The sequence below is a fragment of the Equus quagga genome, chromosome 9 (genome assembly GCF_021613505.1).
Source record: "Equus quagga isolate Etosha38 chromosome 9, UCLA_HA_Equagga_1.0, whole genome shotgun sequence".
Classification (NCBI taxonomy): Eukaryota; Metazoa; Chordata; class Mammalia; order Perissodactyla; family Equidae; genus Equus; species Equus quagga.
In genome coordinates this window covers 70509442-70531836 of record NC_060275.1, presented here as the reverse complement: position 1 = coordinate 70531836, position 22395 = coordinate 70509442, and the positions used below count along the sequence as shown (strand labels likewise).

The 22395-nt window shown below is 37.4% G+C and overlaps 1 protein-coding gene across 8 annotated transcripts in view; it reads left to right on the top strand.

Moving 5' to 3' along the window:
• The window catches only part of MAST4 (microtubule associated serine/threonine kinase family member 4), a 574884-nt gene that overhangs the window by 298099 nt on the left and 254390 nt on the right, over positions 1 to 22395 (top strand). For 4 of the 8 annotated variants that reach the window (XM_046672107.1, XM_046672110.1, XM_046672104.1 and 1 more), the window contains 2 exons: positions 4272 to 4303; positions 18659 to 18694. In XM_046672107.1, the coding sequence (XP_046528063.1) occupies positions 4272 to 4303; positions 18659 to 18694 (68 nt within the window). The remainder of the gene's footprint in view (positions 1 to 4271; positions 4304 to 18658; positions 18695 to 22395) is intronic. The other 4 variants (XM_046672111.1, XM_046672109.1, XM_046672105.1 and 1 more) reach the window with 1 other exon arrangement.

The following is a 22395-nucleotide window of genomic DNA, read 5'->3' as shown; positions in this document are numbered from 1 at the left end:
CATTCGCTCAGGCCAAAAACTTTTGATTCCTCCTTGCTTTCTGTTTCACATTCCACATCTGGTTCTTTCATAAATTCTGTAAAAACCTGTCTCAAATCTGACTGCTTCTCACCATCTGCACTGATGGTGCTAGCCACAGTCTTCTCTCGCTTAGACTATTTCTATAACCTCCTAAAAAATTGGGGTTAAATATTGCCTTAAAATCAGCTTCGAATATTTAGATACTTATTTGTTCATCCTTTCTGTTTTCTATCTTACACCCCCACCCCCAGCCTTCCTTCCTCTCTTCTCTTTTGAGAGAAAGAAATTTAAAAATTTTTTTGAAATAATTTTAGACTTATAGAGAAGTTGTGAGACAGTTCAGAAAATTTCTGTATACCCTTCCACTAGTTTCCCCTAATGTTAACATCTTATATAACCTTAATACCTTTGTCAAAACTGTGAAATTACCATGAATACATTACTCCTAACTAAGCTGCAAACTTTGTTAGGATATCACCAGGTTTTCTACTATTGTCCTTTCTATGATCCAGAATCCAGTCCAGGATCCTTCACTGCATTTAGTCATTATTGCTCCTTAGTCTCCTCTGATCTGTGACAGTTTCTCAATTGTTCCCTGTTTTTCACACCTCTGACAGTGTTGAAGAGTACTGCTCAGATGTTTTGTAGAATGGCCCTCAATTTGGGTTTGCCTGACGTTTTTTCTGGATTAGGCTGGAGTTAAAGATTTTTAGGGGTAATACCACAGAGGTGAAGTCCCTTCTCATCGCATCATCTCAGGGGCACATGCTGTCAAGGTGATTTATCACTGGTGCTGTTAACCTTGATCGCTTGTCTGTCAAGTTTCTCCGTTGAAAAGTTGCTATTTTTCCCTTTCCCTACTCTGTTTTTGGAAGTGAGTCACTAAATCCAGCCCACTCTCAAGGGGAAGAGAATTAAGCTCCACCTCTTGGAAGAATTTGTAATATATGTAAGTCTCCTTTCTCTTTTAAATCATAAACTGACTCGGTTAAGAAGAATAGTTCAAAGATTCCCTAAACACGTATGGCATGTGTAGCCATATTTTGCTTGTGTATGTATAACTATTAAATACTTACTAAACGGTATATATATTTTTTAATTACCATGTGGAAATTGCTTGTACATATTAAGCATTGCAATTTTCTCTATTGCCTTTGTGAATGAAACAAGTTATTTTCTCCTTTTGGGGCTGAGGTTGGCCAGGGGAAAGGGGCAGAATCATTTGTTTTGGCCCTCTTTTCTTCTGGACTCTCCAAGAATCTCTTCCTGGATTTGAGGAACCCTCAGGTGTCTTCAGGATTCTCAAGAGATGACAAGAAAATAGCAGGGTTCTCAAGCAAGATTAACTTTCCTTCTCCTTTATTTTCAATGTACATATTTGCTAGTTAGCACTTTTAGAAAGGGCAAAGGAGATCATAATATCAAGCAAGTAATGATATATAGCAATTCTAATAAACATTAAAGTCATTGAGAAATAAATATCAATGAAAATAATTTTAAAAGTTGATATTCTTAAATATGACATGAGTTTCTTTAATCCTGTGATGATTAATAATTATATACTGTTTAGTTCAGACTGGCGCTTCTTGCCCTTTTTTCTCTTTCTCCCCCTCTTCTTTCCTCCTCTAATTCTTACCTGACGCTAAATTTTTAACACATGTTCCAAAGAGACTAAGCACAAGCTTTAGTTTAGGACTTGGACTAATACCACATGTCTCTTCTAATTATCTAAGTGTGTGTTAGTGACCTCTTCCTGTTGTTAATAAAAGTACCACACACACACCAAGCACCACAGGGGCCGGGCAGTAAAGGCTGTGATGCTGGTCATTTACGTCTGACTGGTGCAGCTGGATCAGCGTGGGGGCCACACGCATTAGGGCAGCAGCCACCCCTTACTCAGCCTGCAAGTGGCTGAGCCCTCCTGTATTTGCAGCCTTTTGCAGCTACTGTTCACAAGGTCTTGGCCACAGCACATTCATTTCTCTCACTTTATTACCATCACATCTGATTCCAATTTGCTACCAAATTGAGTTTCCAGTCCCGAGCCTGACATTCAAGCCGTCAGGTGGATTAGCTCCTTCAGCTTGGTTAGTGTGGGAGCTCCAGGTCAGTTGACAGTGGCCTATTAAATGTCCTCTGCTCCTCGTCTTGGAAGCTCGGCTGTCGTCCCGTGGAGCAGCCGTGCTGGTTACCCACCGTAACCTTTCTTCTTGTTTAGAACTCATAATTCTAGACCTATTGGAAAGACTTCTGATTAAAAACAGAGCTGGTTTTTATCCCTTATCTTGCTGTTTCAGCAGTTTTTTCCCAGAGCAAGGCAACCAGCTTATGGTCAGGTCATTTGGTGGAATATGATTGATTGAACTATTTGGGATCATTCATTTGGCCCTTTCTCTTGTATATCTTCGGAGTGATCTATTTGCATGTAGAGCTGAAATAGCATCTAGCTTATTTTTTTTTCTGTTATTAATGATAATACTTGAGGTGCCCTCCTTTTCTTTTTATGCTGCTGTCAGATTAATGTACTGGACAGAGCAGAGTTTACTTGTCTGAGCTCCAGGCCCTTTGCTATGCAGTGGGTCTCAGTAATTCTCTTCTAAAAAACAATCTGGTGAACAATTACTTCTAGGGAGTTCTCTTTTTTCTTTTGTTTTTTTAAAGCTGACTACAGAACTAATTTCTCAGTGCTTGTCATAACCAAAGATACACATACAGAATATTACTTATTGTTTTTCTATTTACATGTCAGTTCCCAAGGAAAACTGTCTTGGTCAAAGACTTTCCTCTTGTCATTAGGGGCTTTAGTAAATGAAAGTATATTTATATCTCAGAATCAGGGAGCCAAGTTCAGCAAACACTATAATTTCTTGGGGCTAACCAAGATTAAAGAGAAAAATGAAACAAACAAAAATAATGAAAGCGTTTCACCACTGAACCCTGCAGCCCTTGAAAAGAAAATATTAGCTATTGAGAGAAGGAAGAAGATACTCTGTTCCTAAAATTGTTGATTGTTTCTTCTTGCAATTAAACTGTGATATGGTTATTGTAACTCTGTATCAAAATATATCTGCCAGTTAATAAGTAAGGCATATTGTATTTAAAGCAGCATCCTCCCCTGCAGTCTGCTGCTCTCAAGGCCATTTTCTGTAAGCTGTGTTGGAGTAAATTGCACTTTTTAGAAGTAAGGTCTGAGGCCATTGTCCATTACAAACCTTTAAGGATCCAATAAAAATTGGGAACAGGAAAGGTGAGTTCGAAGCAGAGGGGGAAACACCTTTCAAAAGATAATGCTCAAGCTCTGAGAAGGAAAGAAAGAAAGATAATTGTGGGAATGAAAAACCAAATTTACTCCAGTCTTTCAAATTTATAGTGCACTCTTTTTGAGTTGAAATAGCCAGATGACTCATTGCTTCCTATTCTATAATTATCGTCATCAAGTAATCATTCTTGAGTACCTGGACTTCTGAAAGCTACATTACGGGGTGGAGATATTTCTGTATCCTTTTTTCTTTGTTTGATTTGTTGGCTTGTTTGCTTGGTTGTTGTTTTTTTATAAATTTTCTACAGCCTCTCTATAGTTAGGTAGATAATGATCTTAATTTGGGATAAGTGTAAGAGCACCCTTGTAAAACTATAAAGCACTCTGTTAATTGTTACTGTTTGTCTTTTTAGAAGTTCACTAACCTACTTTTAAATATCCTAAATCACATTTAAGAAACAATACCAGAAGGAAACCTTTTGCTTTTTTTTTTTTTTTTTTAATAAAGTGTAATCTTAGGTATGTACAATGTTTTGCATCACTTTATTTCTGTTGGGGGCGAATAGATTGATTTAACTGCCCTTTTCATTTCACTTTGCATGTAATTATAATCCTGCAAAATTTCTCCTCCTCTTTATATCTGTTTCCTCTTTGGATAAGTCCTTTGGTTCCTCAGATTTTCCTTATGTTCAGTCATAGGTCTGTGAACTCAACTCAGTATTTTACTGTCATTGCTTTGGGAGGATTAATGTCTTTTCTGCTCTTGAATTTAGATAAACTGTGTTCGTACCTTAAACACAGTGTATAAAGAGAACAGTGTAAGAAGGGATCCAACATAAAATTATGACACTAAAATCTTTTCAGTATAGAAAATGCCAAATCAAGCATCATGAAGGATGGTACGTTTTATGTCATCCATTCAGTGTCCTAGCAGTCCAAGGGTAATGTAGCATCTCATACATATGTTTTGTTTTGTTTTTTTCTTTTGCAGAAGGAGCTGAGTCTCCCCAGAAGAGGAAGTTTGTAAGTAGCATAATTTTGTTTCCTTATTTTATTTTATTTGGTACAGTTGGTAATGTGATTATTCTCTGACTTGATAGATTTTCAGTGGTAAATGGAAAATTAATGATAAACAAATGAATTAAGAAAACAAAAAACTTTGTGTTTATTTATAAATTTCAAATATTAATGATTTCAAGAAAACTTGCAGAAATTTTCCAGAGTTTGTTCCTTATGGGCATTGTAAACCAAAATGAATATTTATTCCTGAGAGAATCTTAAATTTAAAAAATCTATTATGTAATCAAGCAAAAACGTTATTTGCTTTGCACATAGTATAAATTGATCTGAATCAAGAATTAGTGCTCTTCTATATGATCAGGAAATCTATGATTGTTCTTTGTACTGTAGTTTTTATGCAGAGTAAATGATATACTTTTGCATTTGAATTGATAAAGACTTTGAGTCAGCTAAACTTTCTACTGTTACATCTGGATCTTACTGAACTGATTCGTGTAATGCTCTTGTATAGAAATAGTAGATTTATGAACCTTGACTTGATTTCTTTATAGTGTGTTTCAACGTTTTATTTTTAAGGCTAATAAATCATAGTTTTTTCCATTAGCAAGTTGCAGAATGAAATTGCCTTTAATATTCCACTAACTTTATGGTAGATTTATTATCAACTAGTACTATGCGAGGGCTGGTGTGGAAATATTTGGATTTGATATCTAATTTATGTTGAAGAACTTAATAGATGGGGCAATGTCCTCTTTTAAAAATGTTAGAATATTTAAGGTAAATTTATACAAGTGTCAACTCGGAGAATTAGAAATGTATATGGTGACTGTTGAAAGATAGAATTCATTCTGTTGACTAAATTTTGGAAAATTTCAGCTTTTTTATCTAGGAACCAAAACTTCATCCACCATGAGCATTTCATTACTGTCCTTTTTGGTTCCTCCTTTTTTATAAATTTAGGCTGCCAGGAGGACACTGGATTATTATTCTTGGAGAACGTGCCTGGATAGATTTTCACTAGCTCCCGGCTTAGATCTCCTTTGACTAGAGGTTAATGGCCTAATAGTTTGCCATAGGAAATGCCCTTAGAATCAGAAACTTCCCTTCTTCTGCATCATTAGTAGACTCTTTCACCTAGACTGGGGAACGTCCAAACTTCTTGACATTTCCCATCAGGATGAGAAATAAGAAACAAGAAAAACAGAAATAACAGGACATGAAGTATCTTTATAGGAAAAAAATCTCTTTTCCCTCATACTTTTATTTAATGGTGAAAGCATCCTAAGTTTGTCTTTTATATTTTACTTGAAAACTTGAGAACTTCAGTCAAATCTTTCTTTTAGCTTTTATAATAGATTGCACTCTTTTCCCCCTGTTTCTGAGTTGGTGTGTTTCCTATAAATTATTATTAAGGTAATGTTAATTAGCAAATTAGATTCCCCATATCTGTTTAAAGGCTATATTTCCTTTTGCACTTGTGTAATTCTCAGTTCTCTTAATGTTAGCTGATAGCCATGAGTTGATGGGGAAATATAAAGAAAATATTTAAATATCTCTACTTGGAAGCATGGAATCTTTAATGAAAAAAAAGGAAGATGGCATAAGTTTGGAGTCCATGCTTTGAATACTTAATAAGAGAAAGAATTACATTTAAGCCATTGAAAATGTCCTCCCTAATAAAAATCAATAGGTCTATCAATCAGATGATGGGAATAAAGCATAATATATATGTCAACATAAGTCTACCTTTTTTCTTAAATGCATTCTGAGAAACTTAATACTTCCAAGTGAAGCAAACCAAAAATCAACGTGCTATTTTGTATTTTCTATTGAATACAAATATTCCGCAAAGAATTAATGATGCGTGATATAGATGTTCTGGGGCTCAACGCCACTCAGCACTTTCAGTGACCACCATACAGAATGCCAGTAATTACTCTCTTCATGCAAGGTTCTTTTATGACTTTGAGCAAAAGAAAATGCTTTTAAAAATAAATCCTAGAGTGGTTTTCATACAAATCTAATGAAGAAGGGTACGAGTATGTCTTTATTGGGTTTTGGTACCAGCCAACATAACAGTACCTGATTGTTGAACCTGTTAACACTTCCTCAGTTTATCTATTGCATCAGTGCTTTCAGACCTGTCAGTACCTCCTCCCAGAAAGGCTGAGGATCTGATCCAGCTGTTCTGTTGTCTTCTTTCCACATTAACAGTGAGCAACTGCCCAGTGTGATGTACTGCTCATTGTTTATGGTTACACAGAGACGTGATTGAACTTGTCAGATGGTGTGTACCTTGAGAAAGGCTGTGCTTTTGGAAGAAGGCACCTGATTTTGTTACATCTGCCGCTTCTAATTTGTATGCCTTGAAGGATGATATTTTTTTTTTAAAGATTTTATTTTTTCCTTTTTCTCCCCAAAGCCCCCCAGTACATAGTTGTATCTTCTTTGTTGTGGGTCCTTCTAGTTGTGGCATGCGGGACGCTGCCTCAGCGTGGTTTAATGAGCAGTGCCATGTCCGCGCCCAGGACTCGAACCAACGAAACACTGGGCCGCCTGCAGCGGAGCGCGCGAACTTACCCACTCAGCCACGGGGCCAGCCCCTTGAAGGATGATATTTTTAAAATATATTTTCATCATTCAGACACTTATGGATTTATCAGATTTTTTTAAAAAATTAGTATTGTTTTAAATAAGCTTAAAGATAATTTTTATGATTGAAGTCATATGATAGAAACACATATTTATATTTTATATATGCATATATAAAAGTTAAAGCTTTCACAAAAGAACACAGAAAATAGGCTTTTACTTTTATTACTAATTAAAAGTATAAAAAAGCAAACTATTCTGTCTAGAAAAAAGTAATTCAGATCCCCACTGATTTGAATTTATGATCATTTTCTCAAGAACTAACTTGAAGTCTGGGTTATTTCATATGTTTTAAAAGGTTGCAAAGGCAATGATTGTGCTTTTTTTTTTTTTTTTTTTTTTTTTTTTTTTCTTTTATGGTGCAAAGGGCAACAGAGGAGAGAGAAGTCAAGGGAGCTGCTGTCTGGGCAAGATGTTACTAGATAGCCAAGGGACCCCAGATCAATTTTTCCAGAGGCTTTTCCAGCCCTTTACCAACTTCAAGTCTCCAGATTCCATCTCTACTCTGCTCCATGTATAGCTGGGTTTTAGCTAGTTCTCTTCTACCTTTCACAGAATAGCCATTTGCCAAGGCTCTTGATCCCAGATACTTCTGGCACTTTCCCCCTCTCTCTCTCCTTGGAACCTCTGTCTCTCTCCCCCTCCTCTCAGCTACTTGTCAAAATCTGTACATCCCTTGAATAAATCGTGACATAGTCATACAATGAAATGCTGTACACCAGGTAGAATGAATGAAGTAGAGTACGTTATCAATAAGTATACTTATCAAAAATATAGTGCTGAGTAAAAGCTAAATGGAAATTCCAGATCCAAGCTAACATTTACACTGTAAAATTTAAAAATATGCAAAACAAGATATTATGTTTTTTCTGAAGATGAGCATTTTCAGTAAAAATATAAAAACATGCATGGGAAGCAAATTTACAGTAAAGCTAGTAAGCTTTATCAGCGGAGGGAATGAAAGAGCTGCGGTTTGAGAGGGCTCTGCAGGCAGTTTCATGTATATCATTTATGTGGTGTGTACGTGGGTGTTTATAATATACCCTCTGTGTTCTGATATCCTTGAAATATTTTCTTTTAAATGCTCAGTAATTATATGAAGGTTGAATTCAAACTTTTAACTAAATGTTTATGGAGTCTTAAAAATAATTTGAAGAAAAAAATTGTATAAATGTTAATCTGTTTAGAACGAAAGAATGTACTATAGCTGTATTCTTTATTTATCTCATGATGAAGATTGGCCCCAGAAAGTGCAATCTTATGGTAATAGGAATATCTGCTGTGGCACTACTTATTGGTTAATGCCAAAACATCATAGGGGAAATTATGATGATAAATTATGGTACTCTCGAAGTACTTTATGATGTACCACCCTGAAGATGGAGGAAATGAGGCAAATGAGATGGTAGCATATATGATGGTACATTACGACGTTTATCTGCAGAACTAGGTTTGTTGCCTTTTAGGAGAAGTGACTCACTATTCTTTCTCCCACAAGGTGCCCAGTAGAGTGATGGACACAGTATAGATGTTTGTGGGTCGTCCACGAGTCTGTTCCCTGGACCCCGGCTAGACTGGGAGCCCCTCACAGAGTGAACCCGCCTGCCTTTTCTCTCTAGTTCCTATCATGGGGTCTGCTATGTGAGGGCTAACCGTGGTTCCATGGCTGGACGGCTCAGGCCGGATCCTTCTTGGTTTAAATTGTGGAACGCGTAGACTCTCTTGACGTTATTTTGATTTTTCTAGGAACAATGAATCTAAACCGTCTGTATTCATAGAAGTGCTAGTAGTGTTGTGGGTTCCTTATCTAATCTTCACTCATATTTAGAACTTGGGTCCAGAAATGACATTTCTAAGTGGAAAAACTCTCTGGGAGGTGTTTGTTTTCAGGCAGGGACAGTTGGAAAAGGGTCAAAGCCCAAGGTGTGAGCTAATGGATGATTAGGAGCAGAACCCAGATGTCCCTGGCAGCCACTCGTAATTTTCAAAGGACCCCTTTGTGTTTTACTAATTGCCAAATAAATAGCTCTCCAGGACAGAAAGAGCTTCTTTTTCATGAAATTCCCTGGAGAGAGGAGCAGGAAATTGGCTGGGGCTGCCTCCCTTGCCTCCTCCAATCTTGGTATTTCATGATCTTTGCGATTTCTCCACACACAGGAGGAAACTGCACTGTTTATTCTTAGAAAGTAACTTCTCCTTGGTGCTTAAAATAGGCTTTCTTTTGTGTCTTTTAATCCTGAGCCTGAGTGCATTGTTTCACGGAGTCCTGTGGATCTGGGATCCATAAAACTATCTGCAGTTATCGCTTTATTTTAGTAGAAACAGTGACCGACACTTGGTGAGTTTCTTGGCTTTATGGTCTTTGGCCACACACGTTTTAAAGGGATATCCAGCAGCAAAAACCCAAAGCAGAAGCAGCTCCTCGTGTGCAGAGAAGTCCTGGAAAAGTGCTGCTCGCTGAGGAATTGCTGGGAGTATCGAAATTACTAAAAAGCAACGTAGGAGTCTTCTTGGCTTATTTGAATTTCTTGATCTAGCAGCAATATTGGTATCTAGTAACTCTTTCTCTCTCTAGAGTTTTGTTTCTTCTCCATTTACCCTTTCATTATTGTTCTGAAAGTGGATGGGGTCTAGTAGGGCTGGCCGTGGAATAAGTAGGGTAGGTGTCTACTGGCATACAATGGTTTCCCGTCTCTTAGGAAGTCCACCTCCCTATCTACAAAGAAGGCAGGCATCTTAACCACACCTCCCACAGTGCTGGATATCCCCGTACTAGAAACCCAATCAGTCAAATCTTAAAGATGATTTCTCTTCGGTGTCTCGTTGAAATGTACGAAAGGTGCGTACCTTTGGGCAGGGTGTGCCTGGGCTGTATTTAGCACAGCTGCAGACCCTTGATTAATGAGATGCTTCTGGTGGGCTGGTGAGAGACAAGGCTACCAGATAGGGTAGCAGCTGTCGAGAACCATTTTGCCACATATATAAATTAATAAATGTATCAACAGAGTGATAACTTTATTTTACTTCTTTCTAATTTTGTCCCTCTTGGGCAGGGGCAGGAAAGGGTGTCCAGGTATGGGATGGAAGAGGAGAGTAAGCAGAAGAGGGAGAGAATATTGTTGAAGAGTGGTCAGGGCTACAGAGGCAGAGGAACCTGATGGTTACTGGAAACTTCTGGGTGGAGCTGGGCATGCTGGACTTATAAGATATATTGAACTGAATGCACCAGATTAAGGTATTTCTTAGATTGGAATTCCTCATTTTGAGACAGAACAGGAAGTGACCTTCTATATAATTGAATAGGCTTGGGTTAATGTAATTGGCATATATGGGTCTGTGTATTTTTTAAAGACTTACGTTTAGGCCAGTTGTGTTTCAGCCAGAACATACTGCCTTGACAAGCTGTTTAGAAAAGTAGTTTGAGTAAAATGAAGTTATTTCTAGAATGTAAGGAGAGGAATCACCTTGGTTTTACAATTGAGTTGAATTAGATTTAGGAGATTTTCAGCAAGGTGAAGGCAACATTTCCTGAAAGAGAGAGAAGGAGCTTAATTCTAGCAAAATAAGGACATGTAAACCATATTTGGATAAGTTTTAAAATAAATTTACTTTCTTTCTTAGTACTTTTTTCCTTCCAACCCCCACAAATATTGAAACAAGAATTCAAAATACCTATTGTCGAAGCCAAATGGAAGTCCAGTGTCATTTTGAATGTTAGAAATCCAGAAACAAAATGAGAAAGAATTGAGTGTTGCATCTGAATTAGCATTTAAAGTGGCATGTTTATATAAAAAGAGAATGGTGTAATATATCCTGAGAGTAAAGAGAGGATTTCAGACTGTGAAAGAATGTCAATTGCATTTATATATTCATCGAATAGACAGTTTGGTATTTGCTGTGTATTTGCAGCATCCCTTATCACGCCTGCCTTCGTCTTCTGTGAGGTGGGCTGGGGAGGAGACCTGAGAGATAGAAACAATGTCAGATTGATCTTCTTACCTTGGAAAATTACAAGAAGACCTTAGTTTCGCTCCAGGGGAATAGGGGTTTTAGATCACCTGGGGAGGTTTATCAAAATACATGTGCATTTCCAAACACACTTGGGGGAGTGCAAATCAGAATTTGTGTGTGTGTTTGTTGCAGGTGGGGTCAGGGGAAGCCAGAGACCTGTGGACTTTCAGCCAGTTCTCAAGGCGAGTCTGAAATTCCCCCCGAAGTTGGGAACTCCTGTTCTCAGGAAAGCTTCAGGGTGTATGCAGTGGCACAGTGGGCTTCTGGATGCCCAAGGGCAAGAGGGGAAGTTCTCTATTTCATCTATACTAGGATAACTTTTCAACAAATCCGAATCAAACAGGAATTTGGGGAGAGTTTTTCAGTGAGCAGTCGTTTTCAGCAAGTCTTGTGTGGGGTGACCCACTGAGGCAGGCGGATGCCTGTGCTTTCTCACTACAAGCCACCTTCTCAGGCTGTTATTCGATAGACATTTCAGAGCAGGGACTCAGGAGCCACACTGCCTGATTTTCAATCCTCTCTCTGCCATTTCACCAGCTGTGTGACCTTCAGAGAGTTTAATCTCCATGTGTCTTAGTTTCCTCATCTGTAAAATGGAGATACTATTCTCTCCTGGAGTGTTTTGAGGATTAAATTAGTTAATATTTGCGAAGTGTTTATAACAGTGCCTGCATGCAGTTAAGTACTATGTAAGTGTTTTGTTAAATAAATAAAACATGTTGAGAATTAAGCCCTCCCACCCCCAACAATCCCTTATTTTTGTCCTGTAGAGTTAGGCAAAAGACCACAAAGTAGGCTGAGGAAGTTCCCTTAAAGCTAGATTGTCTGAGTAGCATGTTCTGAGGGCCTGTTTTGTTTGCCAACTCTTCTGTCAATGGAGAGGAGTTAAAGAGGGCAGTTACCCTATACGCTTGGGTAAATCTTTTGCCTTTATCTTGTAATGGTCAACCTTGATAACAGGAAGTTTCTAGGTGTGCTATGGAGACAGACCCCACCCATGTTCTGGCTCTGTGTCATCAGGCTGTGAGGGAAGTCCCTGTGCTCAGTGGCCCCTCTTCCATAATAATCCATCACTTTAGACCTGCCCATCTTTCTTCTTAGCATGGTATACAGGTCACTTCTTGAAATTGTGTGTTGGGACAGACAGGTGTTAAGGAAAATGAAGTGGGATATTATAGATGTCCATATGGAAAATTTTAATCATAGGATTTCAGAGCTGGAAGAAGCCTCACTAGAAATTTGATTAAGAAGACCTTTGTTTCGTAAGTGAGGAACTATCACCTCAGAGGATTTGAGATTTGCTTGTGCTCAGATAGTTCCTTGACTAGGAACTGTGCCCAGAATTTAGGGTTCCTCCCCACCAGGGGCTGGAAAGTAATCTTTCCTTCTGGAGGGCAACACACTTTAGTCAGAGAGACATAATCAGCAAGGGTGTCGGTGCGTTTTGTTCTATAACGACATGAATTTTAGTGTTGACATTCAAGTGTGGATCAAATAAAGGGTAGACCTCACAGAGGAGGCTTGACTTCCCCGTGCTCATCATGTATTCTTTGAACATTCTGGAAAGCACGACCTCAAATTCTTAAGAGTTTACACTTAAAACTGCAACCAAAGGAAACACCTTGAGCCACACCCCAGCGCTACCAGGATGCTCAGTTTACTCAGACTAATAAAGAGACTGATGATAGCTACACGGGTGGCTATGGCAGTCCCAGCCGCAGTAACGGCAATCCCCAAATGTGTCCATTATCCACTGAGACTGAGCAGAATGGCTGAATTCTGTATTATTCTCTTACCCCGCTGGCTGTAGTGACTCGGGCCCTCTAAGGGGAACCGTAGAGAGGTTGGGGGGGGGGGGGGGGGGGGAGTGTAGCCGACAGATTGTGCTTGTGTGTTGGTGTTTCTCCTTAGAATCTGTGGTTTCCTCTGCCATTCTTACTCCTGAGAATTAAAGGCCCTACTCTTTTACTCTTTTTGCACTGACTCTCAGACCTAAGCAGCTGGGAAGAAATTATATTAGGGTTTCCTTCTCTGCTTTTCTGCAATGGGGGCCTCACCCTCTGAGAATTCTGGCAGGTCATTACTTTCATCTGAATACACATGCGTTGCCTTTTAACATGTTGTTATAAAGTCTCCTCTCCTGGGATGAGGCTGGGGACTTTTCCATGCTAATGTGTTAGAACAGAAGTGCCCATAGAACATGCCAGCGACTGTTCACTTCTCTTCCCATTGGTCTTCTGGGCTCTGCCTCACTTCATACATGACCCAGGTAACTTTTGACTAGTACCATAAGGGAGTTCTACGCAGTTAGGAAAAAGTTTTATGCAGTATATTCTGTGGATTTAATTTGCTTGTGGAAATGGGTGGCATGACCTTGACCTGGCACAAAAAGATAAATTCTAATGTCTTTTTAAGAATAAAAATTCTAATGATAATAAATTCAGATATACATGTTATATTTAGGGAAAGATTTTGAAATGCATTTCTTCTAGAACTATAAACTTTCAAGAAATATTTGCATATTTTGTAGATGCTATGTGAAAGTGTTTGTACTCTATTAGAAAATATTAATTTGGCATATGCTTCATGCTCTTTATTGTGCAGGAAAAATGATTTCTAACTTTTGTCCTGTCATACAGATCAGTGGATTAACCTTGTGGTGACGTTGGCACTGAGTGCTGAATTCTTACTAAAGCCTGATTTTTCCAGTGCAGTCTTTTATTGTTGTTGGTGTCGGTGGTATGTACTTTTACTTAGGAAAGTCAGCTTTGAGGCAGAGGTTATCTTTGGGATTTACTTTTATTTTTCAGAAACTGAGGAGGGTATTTGCTTTGAGAAGTGGGCAGCATGTGAAGTCCTTGCGTAGCTGCTGTGGAACAAATGATAATGTTCACTGCAGGAGCAGTGGGGACCTTCCCCTGGGTGGCAGCAGATCAAAGGGAGGAGCATTCTGCTTCTTTTCTCAGTCTCCCTCGGCCTCTCTGCTGAGGCGCTAAACAATGTTTGCTTGGCGTGGGACACACGAGTGAGTTCGCCAGGGGTTTTGTATTTCATCCTATAAAGCATAGTGTTTAGTATCTTAACAAATCAAGAATCAATTATCTGGGAGAATAAGCTGAAGGCTTTTTATGTCTAGGATAAATTAGTTTAAATGCTAAAACCAGTCCTTGTGGATTAAAGAAGCGTTTAGAAGCAATGGAGTCTATTTTAAAAATGCACTTGACATTGCATGCTGAAATGAAACTAATAGATCAGTACACGGGTTTCGTGTCTTAGGGGAACAATGGTGGCCTTTTTAGGTGGGATTCCAAGGTATTACCAATTTGTATGTAAATGCAGTTAATTCTAATAGAATCACAGGGAAAAATACTGTCATCAAACATCTGGTTAAAAGCATGTTGCTTAATTACTATCTCGGAGTATTGAGGTCACTTAGCTGTATTCTAAGTTTTTCTGCTGAGAGATGTTGGTCAGACATATCTGTAAGACCACGGTAGAGGATAGTGATGGGGGTGGTTATCTTGGGAGATACTTAAAAGGAGAATTAAAGCAAAGAGAGTTCAAATTGGAACTTCTTGAGGCTCTGTCTAGTCTCTCCCTACCCAACATGCACCTTTTAGCTACAATTTAACGTCACCTAGGCTGCATTATGTTAAGTACCCAGGAATTGTGAATTCTATTTGTATTAGGCCACACCTGAATTTGAGACAACAAAACAAACAAGAAAACCAAAACGGCTTCCTGTCGTGAAATCCCATGTATCCTGAACTAATTTCAGCTGTCCCGGGAGCCATCTAACCCTACGTGGTCTAGCGTTAATGTTATCCCCAACAGCTAACGAGGCTTCCCCTTCCTTTAAAAAAAGAAAAAAACCAGCTTTATTCAAGCATAATTGGCATACAGTTAACTGCACTTAATTTAAAGGACACAGGGACCGGGCCCGGTGGCAAAGTGGTTAAGTGCGCACGTTCTGCTTCAGCGGCCTGGGGTTCGCTGGTTCGGATCCCGGGTGCGGACATGACACCACTTGGCACACGATGATGTGGTAGGCGTCCCATGTATAAAGTAGAGGAAGATGGGCATGGATGTTAGCTTAGGGCCAGTCTTCCTCAGCAAAAACAGGAGGATTGGCAGCAGTTAGCTCAGGGCTAATCTTCATCAAAAAAAGTAAGTAAATAAATAAATTTAAAGGACACAGTTGCATAAATTTTGACACATGTATATACCTGTGAAGCCACTACCTGAGCGAAGGTAATGAAATATCCATCTCCCTTGAAATTTCCTCAGCGATTTGTAGTCACTCCCTCCACCCCTACAGGCCCAATTGAGGTGATTACTAATGCTTTCCATCCCTAAAGCTCAGTTTGCATTTTCTAAAATTTTAAATAAATGGAATGATACTGTTTATACTTTACTTCTATTGGTCTAGTTTCTTTCACTCAGCATAATTATCTTGAGATTCATCTATGTTGTAGCATATGTTAATAGCTCATAACTTTTTTTTGCTAAATAACATTGTATTGAATGGATGGACCATAGTTTGATTATCCATTTGCTTACTGATGGGCATTTGGGTTGCTTATAGTTTTTGGCCATTAAAAATAAAGCTGCTAAAGATGATTGATCAATTTTTTCAGAGCTTGTGGCTTATGTTTTCAATCTCTTCACAGCATCTATTGAAGGGCAGACATTTTTAATTTTGATGTCTACTTTACCAATTTGTTGTTTAAGTGGTCATGTTTTTGGTGTTGCATCTAAGTCGTCTTTGCCTGATCCAGAGTCACAAAGGCTTTTGCCAATGTTTTTTTCCAGAAGATTTATGGTTTTAGATTTTACATTTACGTCTATGACCCATTTTGAGTTAGTTTTCTATAGGGGGTGAAGAATGGATCAAAGCTCATGTTCTTGCAAAAAGGTATCTAATTGTTTCAGCCCATTTGTTGAACAGACTATACTTTCTCCACTGAATTGCTTTTGTTGAAAATCAGTTGTCCATGTATGTGTGTCTATTGACAGTCTTTCTACTGTATTTCATTGACCTTATGTCTGTCTTTATATCAATACCACATGGTTTTGATTATTGTAGCTTTATAATAAGTTTAGATATCAGATAGTGTTAGTCTTCCAACTTTGTTCAGTTTTTTCAAAGTTGTTTTGGCTATTCTGGGTTCTTTAATTTTGGAATTAGTTTGTCAGTTTCTACCAAAAAAGCCTATTAAGATTTTTATTGGAATTACATTAAATTTATAGATCAATTTGAGGAGCTATGAAGAGTTTTCCAGTGGTTATAATGAAACTCTAGTCTTAGAGATGGATTAGGGAGACTAATGTGTGGATTAATACAGTTTAGAGAGACGGGGATAGAATTGTCCCCAAGATTTACTGATGGAGGAGATGTGTGACCCAGCCAGGGGAGACTGACTTGAGGAATGAGTGACCATCAGTGAGCAAATACTTTGTCAGAAAAATTCCCTGAGAGAAGCCGAAGAGAAATGGTTGGGTGGGTGGTTCTGGGAGCAGCACAAGTAATAATTTCCAGCTTAAGTTAGAGGGAATTATACACATTTCTTCTGGAAAGAAGAACTGCAATGGAGAATTCAGGCTCAGCGTAGTCGGAGAATAAAGGAGGAAGAGCATGACCAGACAAGGTTCATGTCTAGAACCTCATGTGTTTATGTCTAGTAGAGCAGTGGGCCACAAGGTCTGCAAAGGTTGTGATGCAGGGAACACTGAGAGAGGTGTGCATCATGCTTTAATGATTGCTGCAATGACTGAGTCTTAGAAAACAGTGAAGGTCACTTGTACATTTGAACTGATTGCTGGTCTATAACAGTGGTTCTCAACGAGGGGTGATTTTTGTACCCTAAGGGGACATTTGACAACGTCTAGAGACATTTTTGTTTGTCACAACTACTGGAGGATGGGGTTTCTCCTATCATTTAGTGAGTAGTAGAGGCCAGGGCTGCTGCTAAACATCCTACAATGTACAGAAAAACACCCCCACCCCCAGAGTGCCAATAGTGCCAGAGTTGGGGAACCCTGGTCTAGTGAGGGGGGACCAGAAAAGAGGGTGAAGTGAGAGTAGAGCTGATTGATTGTTGTGACACCGCATGTCTCTGTTGTCTCAGAGAAATACTGTGGTATGTGGTGACCGTGGAAAGTTACCCTGGATGATTAGTCTGTGGAAATCTTCTTTGGGCATGTTTGCAGAGGATGCCTAAAAATGTTATTAAATAAGCCTAGTTTAACAAAAGCATACCTTAACTACAAATAAATGGAAGAAATATTGAACATTTGAGTTAATTCACTTAGCAAGAAAATATTTGTTTGCACTTGACATTGCCCATAGATGAGTTCATCCGTCGGGATACTTTTGATTATAAGTAATAGAAAACCTAACTCATGGTAGCTGAAAAAAACAAAGGAAATTTACCAGCTCATATAATTAAAATGTCCAGTCGTCTTGCAGAGCTTGGTCCAGAGGTTCAATGTTGACACAAGGACCCAGTTTCTCCTTCGTCCCAGTGGCGGCTGCTTTCCTAGCTCATAGACAGCTGCTAGCAGTTTTCAGGGTTACTGTTTCTTGTTTATTCTCAAGAGAGGATTTTTCTTCTCCTACCATTATGGATTTCTCTTGATTAGACAATCTTAAATTATGTGTCCACCCTTGAATATGGTAATATTTATAGCATTACTCTCGTTAGCTTAGAACAATGCCATCCAGTATGGTCACCAGTAGCCTCATGTGGCTCTTGAGCTCTTGAAATGTAACTAATCCAAATTAAGATGTGAAAAAGAGATGTGAAATATCTAGTTAATAATTTGTAAATTAATTGCATGTTGAAATGATAGTATTTTTGGTATATTGGGTTAGAATACCAATGCATTATTAAAATCACTTTCACATTTCTTTTGGATTTATTTTAATGTGACTACTAGAAAATTTAAAATTATCTAAGTGTCTTTAAATTGTATTTCTGGTGGACAGAACTGACTTAGACCATTCAGGATTCCCTGGGAATGGGGTAGAGTCAGTCCCACCCAAACCACATGGCCGATTCACCTATGGGAGAGAGAGGGAATGGGTATTGGGTAAGGCATCAAAAATGAACACTATGGTGACTGGCATAAGCAACGAAGGGAATATTTGTTTATTTGCTACTATTTTCCTAAAGATGAATGTCTGGAAATGCTACTACTCTGCTACCTCTAATGAAAGCTAATATTTTTTTCTTAAATAAGTTTTTGAAAATTATAAAATTAATACAGTGCTCATAGTAAATAGTGAAATAACACAAAGATATACGAAGAGAAATTAAATAATCCCCATCCCTTCCAGTCCCTGTCTGCACTCACAGCCCTCTGGAGTCATTTTTCCCTAGTCTGTGTTCTTCCATTCCTTCCTTCATACACATATGAGTGCATGCACGTGCATTGATTTGTTGCAGTTGTCGCTACTATCTTTCTCTCTTTATCAGTCTTCCCAGTCAGTATCTACAGATTTATCCCATTATTTTTCATAATTATATAATACTCTAGGTAGAGATATGTCACATTTCTTTCAACCATTTCCTCATCAATGGGCATTCATGTCATTTCCAGTCCCCGCTCCTCCTCTGCCCCACAACAAACAATGCTGCAGTAAACATCTTTGTACCTATATCCTTACGTACTGGTCCTTTTTGTTTCCTATAGGATAGATTCCCAGAAGTGGAATTGCTTGGTCAAACGGTATGTGTATTTTTAATTTTAATAGATATTGCTAGATTATTTGCCCCAAAGGAATAGTAAATCACATTTGCACACGGAGTACCCATTTCCTACATTCTCACCAGCACTGCATGTCACTGCTCCTTTTACTTCCTGCTAATCTTATGATCTCTACTCATGACTTTAATTTGCATTTCCTTCACCACCACTGATGTTGAGTATATTTTCATATGTTTATTGTCCACTTGAATTTCTCTTTCTTCATTTCATGTTCATTTCTACTGCTCTTTTTCCTATTTGGTTGTGTTTTTCTTTCACAATTTCTGGGAGCTATTGTGTTTTAGAAATGTTAATCCTTTGCTGTATGTGTGCAAATATTTTACAGTTCTTGTCTCTGTGTATGATGTCTTTTGCCAAATGAAAATTGTTAATTATTGTTTAATCACATGTCTATCTTTTTCTTTATTGCTTCTGAGTTATCTGTTTTGCTTAGGGGGGTTTCATCCGTCCCAAGGCCTTCAAATATTCTCTTAAATTTTCTCCCCAATTTTTTAAAACATTCAAATGTGACTCCGATTTTAAGTTGTGTGCATGATATGAGGGTAGGACTCTTTCCCTCTTAGATGGAAACCAGCTACTTAAGTCCTAGTTATTATAAGAAGCTTTATTTTTCATGGGGTTGAAATGTTACCATTGTCACATATGAAGATGTCATGTGTACCTGATCTGTTTCTGTATTGTCTATTCTGATTGCTGTCTATTTCTGTGCCAATATTCTGTTTTGAATGCGGTGGCTTTTTAGTAAGTTGTAATGTCTGGTAAGTTCTCCTTCACTGGTCTTTTCATGGTTGTTTTCAGCCATTTTTTTCATATTCTGGTTAAATTAAATTTTAAAACTTAAAGTTGAGGAATTTTTTCTTAAATGTTTTGAATATAGAGGTTACTATAACAATATGTGATAAATAGAACCAAAGAATTAATATTTATCCATTTGGGGATCTCTTTACTTGATGTTACTAATTGGAAAATATTTACTGATAACCCAAGGGTTTTTTCTTCTGTGAATTTTAATTCTTTAAATGTGGTTTTACTTTCTCATGATAATTGTACAATTGCCTCAAGATGCAAAAATGGGAATACAGGATGACATATTTTAATCTATCCGCAAATTGGATTATTGCATTAAAACTAAGGTGGTTAAAGCTTTCAATGACTGTAACCTTATGAGTAATTTGTATTTCTGTTTATGTATCGAGTTATAAATATGCTTGTACCTGGATTGGTTGAGGGGTGTGTAAGTACAGTACTGTGAACCATGAACTGTAACCAAAGTGCATTATAAACCATGTATTTTGCTATCTATTATGATTTGGTTCTTGTAAAACTTAAACAATGTTGACTTAAGAAATTGTCACAGTTGAAATTTTGAGTAAAGTTGTTTAATATATGTTTTTGACAATTTTTTAATTTTAAATTTATGTTAATGTGATATTAACTTAATTGTATTCACTGATATTCTTAATTGCTTTTCCCAAACTTCAGTTGTTATAATATGAAGGTAATAAATACCTTTTGTGCTTTTTTAAAAGCATTTGAAATATTGGAGCAAAACACTAAACTGCCTGCAATTAAAGATGAAAGTAATATTGTCTTACAAATGAACACATATACAGATATACACAAGGTCTGTATTTTGCTTGTGGAAATAAAAGGACATCCCCACGTAGATTCTACTCATGTATACTTGGTTAGTTAGAAAACCATTAGTTTGTTGTACAGCCAAAACTGAAATGGTGAAATAATTAATATATTGTGACTATTATGGAATGATTTACTTGGAGAAAATACAGTTATGTTTTAAAAAATGAGATTCCTAGTACTTTCAATCATATTGTAATTCAAATAAATGGGTTGGCATGGCAATTTTGCATATGTATAAATATTAAAGATGGTAATTTAGAAAAGAGAGGGGGAAATTAATTTAAATTATTCACATCAAGACCAAAAAAGGACTTAGTAAAGTTAGAGTTAAATTTAAACATTCTTCATGAACTTACAATCTTCATTAAATCAAAAACAAATATAATTTTTCTTCTCTGTTTTAAAGAAGGTAATGAACAGTTACCTCCTGGCTTCCACCCAGTACTCATATGAAATCATCTAATAGGTGGTGTGTGTACCCCGATTTGTATCTCTTACATTACTTTCCATTAAAAGGTGTCAGGACTCTTTTTGGAACATAACTGATTGGGATAGGGAAAATTTTTTTGTTTCAGTTTTTTTGTTTTTGGTTTTTTTTGCTAAAGAGCAAGGATGCTTTCAACTATGTGTGGAGGTTGAGCTATAAAGTACAGATAAACGAACTGAAGGAACTTCGGCTGGCAAATCAGGGAAATTTAAGTGACAGAGGAAATGGTAACTATAAGCCATTGAACAAGTTGAGCCTACCAGAAGCCAAGAGTCAATCATGTTATATCAGAGGAGACAAATGATATAAACTGTGCTAAATAATAGGCATATCATGTTTCTAGTGTTTCCAAATGAGCTGTATTTTGATCAAACCAAATTATGTTTCCAGCTCTCAAGTTTTAATCATCATCAACATGGCAGAGTTGATAAAGATAAATATAAAAATATAATAGAGTATATTTTAAGTATACTTATGCATGTGTGTAAATTGTACATTGTTAAAATTGGTTTTAAATATATGTAGTCTATCACAAGAACGTAAAATCACAGTAAAAAACAATGAAGTAAGGGTATCATAAGATTAATAATAAATGTTTCTTTTATAAGACTGTCAAATATTTAAGTTTTTAATTTGCTCCATGGATGCCCAATTATAAAGACTTTGGAAGATGGAATTATTTAAATTAAGATAGAGAATCTCTCTGTTTTTGTAAAACAAATAAACATAAACAGCCATCTGTGATCAGGGGTTAGAGTGACTATAGGAATCCACAGGCAGTGAACAGAGTGTTTTATTCTTGAAGCCAGAAGAACTCTTGTTGCTGCGGTGTACCAACATATTCAAAAAGCCAGTGTGATTAGAGGACTTGAAGTGATAAACTGGGACGATATAAGCACTAGAATAATTAAAATAATGCTCACAGGACTTGAGGAATGAGGCGAGATGTGCCCCAAACTGCAACAATGGATAAAAATAATCATATATGTTGATTTAAATGAATCAACTAAGGTTATGTAGAGCCCCTCTGCCTTACATCAAGATACTAAGCAAGTGATGATATTACTGTGCTACCAAAAAACAATGATGTACCTCCAAAAACATTTCAGGTATTATGTTCAAAGCAGCAGTCCTTAAGGCCAGGGATATCATTCCTAGACCTAATGAGATAAGGTAAACTGAACCACCTGAAATCATAGATACCCTTAATCTAGACCAAACTGAAATAAAACCACCTTATGTGGTATTGTACTTTTAAAAGATGAAAAAATTTTATAACTAAAAAGTTAAAACTGAATCAAGGTCAATATTTTGTACATGTTCATTATCAATTTAAGATTTGTAAAGGTTGCCTACAAATGGCCAAGGTAAAATGTAACTTCACTTAACCTTGTTCTAATTTAATACTGTTCTCTTGTTCTTGTTAAACCATTACTCTCATTAAATGTTACTTTTGTGTGTTTGGCACTATCTTAAGTTGTCTCAAAAGAAGATATCACCAGTTTCCCATCTTTGTGTTGCCTTGATCCACTGT